This window comes from Bacidia gigantensis, assembly GCF_019456465.1.
Source record: "Bacidia gigantensis strain McMullin 20006 chromosome Unknown contig_278, whole genome shotgun sequence".
NCBI lineage: Eukaryota > Fungi > Ascomycota > Lecanoromycetes > Lecanorales > Ramalinaceae > Bacidia > Bacidia gigantensis.
The window spans coordinates 36,228-45,201 of NW_025408606.1; the positions used below are offsets into that span (position 1 = coordinate 36,228).

Below are 8,974 nucleotides of genomic sequence, written 5' to 3' on the forward strand. Positions count from 1 at the left end.
TCAAATCTGAGATTTCTGGAGCGGGACCTTGCACTAAGATTATGTCTGAGGTAGAGACATTGGTAGCTGCTCCTTCACGCAAGCCTCGACCATGCGAAGCGTATGAAAAGTACGACTGCTTGCACGTTCCCTGAAATCTCGCGCTCCCCACGCCTTGCCATGGGTCTGCTATGCATCTGCACCAATCTGTCGAGCTACAGAGATTGATTTGGCCAAAGCAGGGATCTCCGCATCTGGGAGCTGGGGCAGCAGGGGGAGCCGGTGTCTCGGGTTCTGGGAAGGCTTGCTCGAGGAAATCGTAGAAGTCGTTATCGTCCAGTGGTTGCGCGCAGTCTTGATATCCACCTACGTTTGGACTCGAACCGTCGCTGGAATCTCCAGCTACTTGTCGAGCGCACATGTTGGCGTTGTGGACGATGATCGACTTGCAGACTTTCTCCATGTGTGAGTTTGGCCCGTACAGGGTCAGGATCAGGTGTTCCCTGTCTCCTTGCATGCGGCCAGACTGTTAGCTGAAATGATCTATCAGGAAGACCCTCAGAGATTCCGATATACAGGGCCACGGGTGCTGCACCATCAGAGTGTCTACCGTGAGATCGAGTATCACTTACCCACTGCAATATGGCCACCAATCCCAGAGGCATCGCCTTCTGGCATGCATTCATTGATAACGTCTGTCCCAGGCTGCTGCATTCTTTGAAGGCGTCCAGTATCCCACTGTATTCCCCCCATTGTTTGCAGAGGACTCAAGGCCATCCTACAGTTGCCTACAAAACAGTTGATGAGGCTTGTCTTCCTATATGGATGTTCAATGCTTGCACATACCATGCTCGGCTACTCTTGGCACCTCAAACCATTGCCGAAAAGCCAAGTTCGATACTGCATCAGGCTTTGGCGTTCCTCGCAAGGCAAAGAAATGAAAAGCCACATCATACCGCTCTAAGGTCGGCCATTGATTTTCAAGTTTGTCGACTAGCCACTGGCAGTCAGCACGACTGGTGACTCCGTACAGAGGACTACATCCAGGTGTGGCTGCAGTCACAAGATTTAGTAATAACGTTGAGAGGCTGAAAAAGACAGCCGTCGTCTGCAAGGGGAATGTCATTGTTTAGAAGACTAGGGGTGGTAAGCAATCAAAGGTTACGAGGATTAGCCGATGAGAATTCGGATTCCCCATTCTGGGCTCAGTAGAAGCAGGACGCATGTTATTATAGGTTCAAAAGCGTCAAGCTGCGAATGCAGCCATCCGATACTTAAGTAGAGCACTTCCGGATGCCAAAAACCAACACGCGCGAGTAACATTTCCAACCTTCACTGGCCGCATATCACACAGCTAAGTTGCTGGGGACCCTTACCGTATGTGGTATACAGGTATTACGCACTTCGGTATGACTCCAGGTAATCTCAATAATTATCCGCATTATATGCCTCAAGTGCTGCAAGCTCGAAATTCCGTCTAGACTGATAGAGCGGTAATTGTTGCAATTACGCGCAGCCACGTCGCCCGTGTCGCCGCGCTTCTTCAGTTTCAGCATTGGATTACAACAAGCTTGGCGGGAGAAGCTGGCAATATGAGATCATTCAAGTGTTAGTAGGTAGGAGCCGGTTGAGAGTAACTTAGCAGGCATAATGCAGCCGTGCCTAGCACTTGATGACTTGGGGATGTCAAGGTCCTATTTGGAGGTTACGACTTGCGATTGGCGCCCTACCTACTCGCCAGCATCGATCCATAAAGCCAGATTTGCATCCTGAGTTGTTGAATATTTGCGCACTTCATCGAGCCAGCAGCCCTATGTTGCCTGCTTCTAGCATAGTGCAAAATGCCGATGTCTGATTTAGACCTTGATAATTGCAGTTGAGGCCGTACTTTCTCACCAGCTTTAGTGCTTGAATCCTGAGCAGGTAAATATCTACCCAATTTTGCCAGCCAGCAGTTCGATTTCGCCTCCTTCCGGCTTCGTGGCTTGAACCATCTGGCTTCTCGAAAATCATAAGAATCTCTCATCCGCCGCCGCGTTTTGATTGTTTCTCAAGTACCTCGGCCTTTGCAGGGCCTGATAATTCGCGTTTTGAGCCTGCCTTAAATGCTGGTGCTTTGCAGAGACCGAACTCTGGATGAGCCAGAAGCTGTCGCGCTGACGGCCGGTGTAAAGCGTCCCAGGCAAGCATGTCAGCAAGCATGGGTGAGATAATCGATCTTCGGTCTTCTCTTAGACCCCTCACCAGAATATCGTGGCCCTGCTTATTACGCGCATTGTTCTTTTTGTGGTTGCCAAAACCATAGTACTGACGTGCTAGTGCCAGACCAAGCATCCAGATGTCAAGACGTTGGCCGTATTCGTTACCACTTGTCTTCCTGAATCTCAGGTGGGAGGAATTGCCACGCTGCTAAAGCAGTCTCCTTAGCCTGTGGCTCGAAGGAGACCTTGCCAAAATCATTTAGCGTCGCACGCGGGGAAACCTCTTGAAAATAGAGAAGGTTTTGTTGAGTGATGTCCAGATGTATGAACCATTTTTTGTGTACCGTATTTAGGCCGACCAGGAGATTGAAAACGACGCATTTTTTGTCCTGCCAGCTTTTCGCATCCTCTGGCTCCATGAGCTTCAGAAAAGGGATGCTTTTCTCCATAATCAAATACATCTCCCTCGGAGGGTATGTCTTCTCCACCACGCCCGTTTCTCACCGCATACAGCCGAGTGACGCCTATACTAGCACTCTGCAACACGGTCAATGCCTCTATTTCTGAACTGACTTCATTCTGCGCATTTTCGCTTTTCATCTCAAGCCGTTTAGTAATTCATGGCTGCCCGGTCCGAGGGTGAAAGCCCTCATATACTGTACCAAAGGTTCCCATGCCAATTTCTTGCAAACTAAACACTGTCTCATCAAAGACGGTGTCGCACTCGAATGGGATACCGGACACGCTACTCTTGGGGACCAGATCCCACCCCAATCTCAAGCTATGTGGACGAAGTGAAGCTTCTCGATGTTTGAGGTAATATTTCTCTTCCTCGGTAGTTGAGACGGTGAATTGAAAGGTAAGAGTCATGCCGTTGACGGGCAATTGAGTCGTTGGACGGTAGAAAGAGGTAGTTCTCCCAGGTCTTAATGTAAGCTTGCCAATTTGGTCTCTAGTTTGCCCGTATCATCCAAGCCCCAGACTTCAGGTGCATATGAAGGACAAAATGAGGAGGTTGTACAGCATCGCTGAAATCGTTCGTAGCAGGGGCGAGCAGAATGTCAAACCCAAAATTGTCATTGCCGTCGACTGGTCGTCTTACCCTGAATTTTGTACCAAAGCCAAAGGCATATGCCAGCTGATCATATTGCACCCTTCGGAGATATGCATTTCAAGGGGCTCGGATTCGTCAGTAGCAGCCTGGTCACCAAGAGCTTCACTTCGCTTCCTTGGCAACATTCTGTTCTCAGTGTAGACAAGGTGTTGCGCTTGACACTTCTGGAGATGCTCTTGCTTCTTGAGGTCTATCAGAATTGGAAAGGCTTTCTGAGCCTCGGAGCTTCCATTGTAAATTCTTAGAAACTCTCCACTGACTGTGTTACGCCGCCCCACCTCCTCTAAGGCTCGGAGAATAGCCATACGTTGATAGCCCCATCGTCAGAGAGTTCCTGTGTAGAGATGTCACTCTCGTCATCGGTAGCAACTCTTGCATCCTCCATCGCTGGCGCTTCCCCGCCTTGCAGGCTCCTTTAATTCTGTTAAGGATGACAAGTGACAAAGCGATGTAAACCGAATGTGCATATATGTCTTAACAGAGTGTACATAATCACTAGAGCTGGCCATCCTCGTTGTCGGCGATAGTAAAAGCGCGAGTCTCAATACAGGATCACATTATTGTTGACATTCTTTCGAATGGATTGGAAGAGTCATCTGGCAGTCACGCCAAGTCGTTAGTGGCTTGGCGCTTGGCTCCCTACAGGAACACAAAATGATTCCGGCCCATGCTCCCTTTATTAACCATCCCCTTTCACCAAGTCCATCACTTCTTGAGCTCTGACATATCAAGGGACAAACATTGGAGCTGTCACTATGCTGAGCTTCACAGAAGACCCGGATCAATCAACCGCATTGCTTCCAGTCGCGGGACATTACGACGGCCCTCCGTACATCAGCACCAGATCCCGCATAGACCCTACGCGCGCTGTAGCTAGTGAAGAGTGGGACATAGAAGAATGGCAAGCAGACGAATTCAAGAAAATCGACGCGCTGGATAGCAAACCGCGACTTGACAACCAGAACCAGGTTGGATGCGATGGATGAATGCCCGAGCCCTTACTACAAGTCTTTGCCTCGCTATGACGAGGAATACAAGACGTTGTGACGCCATCGGCTAGACTTGAAAGAGACCTTTGACAGCATGACCATGCTCCTACACCTGAAGTTACCCCGCCTGGCTTGCCAAACATATCACACATCGCAAATCCACGCAAGAGCCGTGCGCACCTAAGGACTGTCCATACAAGAGCGGCAAGTCATGAGGCCTCGAAACGGCAATTGGTCGGCGCAAAAAGCATCGCTACCGTCGTCGATGATGGGAAAAGTAGCTTGGTACAAAGCCCGATGTCCTCGTCGAGTCTGGCAAACCGACGAGCAAGATCGAGACGTGACGTGAAAGAGAATGGAAACGGAATTGTCAAGAGGTCACGACAGCCGTGCACCCGGTCCCAAAGGCAAAGCTTGTCTCTCTCCACAATACACTTCAAAATGATATACTGCTTGAAGGGAAGACGGGTGGTCTTGAAGCCTTGAAAATGGAATTCTACCAAGGAGCCTACGATTGATGCTTCGAATTTACATAAGTGGACCGACACGAGATCCTAGCACTATCTCTAGAGTTTTGCCACCTCATTCGCTCCCATCCGATCGCGGTGGATACTCTACAATGGAAGTACGTTGAGTGATACCAATCGATCAAATCAAGCGCTAATTTGTCCTCACAAGTCTCTTGGTCTGCTGCCCCCTTCCTGGATCCCCCAATCCCACTTTCATACCTAACGACTCCCTGCACGGCACTCTGCCCCATTCACTGACAGCTGTGGCCGTTGACTGGATCTGCCATCACGAGAAAGATAATAGCGCCACTCATTGCATCAGACCCGGCGCCAGAAACACAGATCCTCCTACCAATACGGAAAGGGTTGAGAGGCCGAAGACTGTGTCACATCACATGTGACGGGGGCATTTTATGAAACATTCAATATTGAATAAGGCATATAGAAGTGAATATGAATTCATTGGTGCGTAGACCACTGGAATGGCTTGATCACAGTGGGGTTGAAGTCTACCATCCTTTGGCCATGACAACGAGGCTGAGACTGCGATGGAACGCCAAATCTGCTTTGTTTGAGGTTGAGGGTAGAATGGCGCAAAGTCTTACGACCCACATGAAACGTGATCAGCCTCCGGTAGCTGCTTGTAAATAAAGCAAACGCAAGAGTCTATCGTCGAATGGATCAAGCAGGCAGCTACGCATGAATTTGGATTTTGCTGGAAATGAAAGAGCCGGGCCACATTTCATTGGCCTTGCATTTATATTGGGCCTGTGAAACTGCTAAGAGGGACGGAGGTAGCTCTCACACCTTGAACGTGCTTTATAAAAAAGTCATCCTGATCGGCTATCTCAAACAATGAAACCTCATGACTACACGATTTGACCAAGTGGGAAGAGAGGTACCTGAGAATGAGTGGTGATCTCTGACCGCGCGATCCATTGGGGCATTGCAACATGTGCGCAACAGTCTGAGTGGGCGTCTCAATACTTGCGATCGCCATCAATGACAGTCAAAGGCTTTCAAGCCACAACGCGCGGACTCCATTTTCGCCAAATAGCGACCAAGATCGGATACACTGCTAGTCAAAAGAAGGGAACTCGGGAAATCAAGCCGGGCAGCCTTGTTTCTGCGCAAGCATGGTTGGAGATGTTTTGGCCTCCGCTTCTCGAGCTTGACCAACGCTGTCCTCACCTAGGCGCCGGCCCCCAACTAATGACGCTCAAGTCGCATCGCTTTACTACGATGAAAGCCCTGAAACAGCAAACGAATGGGGCGTTAAATCTTCCTAGGCCAGATATGGCTGTTGCTCTCAAGGTGCGGAAGCCCCGCGGCTTAATGCTATCGCAAGCCATAAGATCTAAATATTCATCTGGCTCGTTTCACCAGTCATCCCAAACGTTCCCAAACCTGCTGTTGAATGCTTTTGCTCCACTGAGGCCAATCAGTAAAGACTGCACAACCTACCTGCCATTATCTATAGACCCTCCATGCAGTGAATGCCCGCGAAAACTTGTCACCGCCCCGACACATGCTCGACAATCTGTCGGTAGCTTCAGGAGCTCTACCGTTTCAACGAACATTGAGAATGAATGCCAATCTAGAGACCTCGATGCACGGGCTTCATCAAGCATTCAATTTGTTCATTGGCTTTGGCATGTTCATCTGACGGCTTGTCGGTTGCCCGCCTCAGCATAAATATGGAGGTCCTTCTCACCATTTACCTCTGCAAGCCACGCAAATCCGGAAAAAGGCTCTACTCCCCGCCACTTTGTTGCATTATGGATACTATTTTCGATTATTTGACAAACCTGTTCGAAAGATTCGTGGCAACTCCCACTCCCACAACTCCAGCTCCCTCAACTTCCACTTCCCCAAAACCTGCCCCAAAACCCCCGAAGGTTGAGCGAGACCTCAATCAGCAGACCCTGGGTAAGAATGGGATCGAATATGGCGAGGACAAGCTCTGTCAACGATCGTTTGGTGCGCATGTCGCCTCCCTCAAAGATGAACTCCTTTCTCGTGGCAATCCAGTATCCGAGCTCTCCTACCCGGAAGAAGATCAAGCCAGAGTAAATGTGCTGTTCTTATTCTTGGTCCGTGGCTAAGCCTTGCAAGCCCCCTAGCAAAACCGAGCTTGACCCATTCAATAGTGGATTTAAGTACAGAAGGGTCCGTCGTGACTCGTCCGCCTCCATGTGTGAGGACGCCGAAAACATGAGAAAAAAAGATGAGGGCGCGTGGATGGATCTACTGAAAAGATCGGTCTTCGCGGACTGGGTCAGCAGCAAGGAACCCGTGCGTTTTACACGCTATGACAGCTTACAAGGGGCCATTTCCAGGTGAGTAGAGCTTTTCTTCTAGTGGCAGAGAGTCTCACGCAACATTAGTGGCGGGACTCAATTGATGTGGAACGAAGCCGACAAATGTCGCATACTGCCATTTGCACCTTACCCAACACACCCAAAGCCCGACTTCTACTTCTCCATTCAAATTTACGAAAAGCTTCGGGAGCCCATGGGTTTCTTCAACAAAGCGTTTCAGGAACTGAGTTTTGAATCTCTGAAAGCTTGCAAAGGGCTGCGATATTGCCCTTCCATTGCCCCTCGAAATGCGATGCATGAGGGGTCTCAACACAACGTTTGCTTTCCGTTCGCCATAGCCGAAGTTAAGGCCGATGGGGTCTCGGATGCCAAAGTCACGGAATGTTTTTGTCAAGCAGCAAATGCCGCCTCATGCGCACTTGCGATGTTGTGTGACCTCAGCCGGCACAATCCAAACGCCGAGTATTGGCACCGACTGCATCACGATATCCTACCGGTCATCTGCTTTACTTTCATTGGCTATAGAGCCAAGGTCTGGCTCGCGTATGTCTCAGACTATGGATGCGCAAAGCAGGACGAGAAATTGATGCACCAATACGTGAGTGACGAACTCACATGTGATTGTTTGAACAACGATCTGACAGCTAATAGTATATGCAATGCATATGGGATGGTGACATCAGGAAAAACGAAGATGCTGTCGAGATCTACCAGATTGTGGATCGCGCTGCGCAGTGGTTTGTCTACGTGTACCGGCCCTGGGTTCTAACTTGTTTGGGCCATTGGAGATCATATCGCAGTCGGGACGATCTCAAGAAAGCCTGGCGTCTTGATGGTAGCCAAGAGCGAGCCATAGAATCTGCCTATCAGCACCAAATCAACGCGTGGCCTGTACTTACAAAATCCAGTGAGCGTTCGACGTCAAGACCTGCCACGCCAAGGCTTGCTAGATTTCAACATGCCTTAGATACAGGACGTGCAAATAACTCCAAAAAGCTCGAGCAGAACATCGACGATGGAAGGGAGACTGAGGCATACCCTGAAAACGAGCTTGACAATGATATGTCTGGAAACTATAGCCCGAGAAACAAGACTGGAGCAAGGCGATCTACCGAATGTTTGGGGACTCTGTTCAGTGAGCACGACACCCAAGTCTCTTCCGGAACTCGTGGAGCTCGACGCCGCAGCTCGGCACATTCACCGACCCCAAGCCCCGGCGTTCCTCCTTCCGGGAGTCAGGAAAGTCTCTCTATTCGAGGCTCGTCTGCCAACCAAGAGACACCGATAACACCAGCAAAACCCGGAGAACACTTGCTGTCTCCGACTTCTGCGTGGGGAGGGAACATGCCGTTGACACCGCCAGCTAGTCAATCTCCTCTTGCGAAGGCTCGTCCTCGGGGGAGACCGAGGAAGGAATCACGCTCTCCCTCACCGCTTTGTGAGGAAGCGCAGTGACGAATGATGTTACAACTGCGGCCTCAGCTAGGGACATTACATGATTGCTGTGAAGAATACATTATTAGAACGGTGGCTGTGTTAGGATGAACGAATCTCATCTTTGAGTGTTACACGAAGCTCATGCCTAGCAATGATTTTGCCTTGTGTTAAACCTTACACTCTTATTGATGATCACCCTCGGTTGATCAACATTCAAGCCACTATTACGCAAATAATGGCTGAAACCCAGCATCATAAGGGGCGGTCTAGGCTTTGGGGTTGCTAATTTGCTGCCAGGGGGCCTGTCCGCGACCGCCAGGCGACGCGAAAATATGAACATCATAGATTTCACTCATGTCGCTCTACCCCACGGCTCACCCCACCAGAGCGACTCTCATAGAGTCTTTTGCAGACACAATCGAGC

The 8,974-nt window shown here is 49.9% G+C and overlaps 2 protein-coding genes across 2 annotated transcripts; one reads left to right on the top strand and one right to left on the bottom strand.

Moving 5' to 3' along the window:
* Nucleotides 1–2,001: 2,001 nt before the first annotated feature.
* KY384_007478 (uncharacterized protein) lies at nucleotides 2,002–2,599 on the bottom strand (the record flags this gene model as incomplete). The annotated part of the gene is made up of 2 exons (XM_044815969.1): nucleotides 2,002–2,385; nucleotides 2,525–2,599. The coding sequence occupies 2 exons, from the start codon at nucleotides 2,597–2,599 to the stop codon at nucleotides 2,002–2,004; spliced, it is 459 nt and encodes a 152-aa protein (XP_044666609.1).
* A 3,971-nt stretch (nucleotides 2,600–6,570) lies between these two features.
* KY384_007479 (uncharacterized protein) lies at nucleotides 6,571–8,568 on the top strand (the record flags this gene model as incomplete). Its single annotated transcript, XM_044815970.1, has 4 exons — nucleotides 6,571–6,861; nucleotides 6,899–7,087; nucleotides 7,160–7,711; nucleotides 7,765–8,568. The coding sequence occupies 4 exons, from the start codon at nucleotides 6,571–6,573 to the stop codon at nucleotides 8,566–8,568; spliced, it is 1,836 nt and encodes a 611-aa protein (XP_044666610.1).
* Nucleotides 8,569–8,974: the final 406 nt, after the last annotated feature.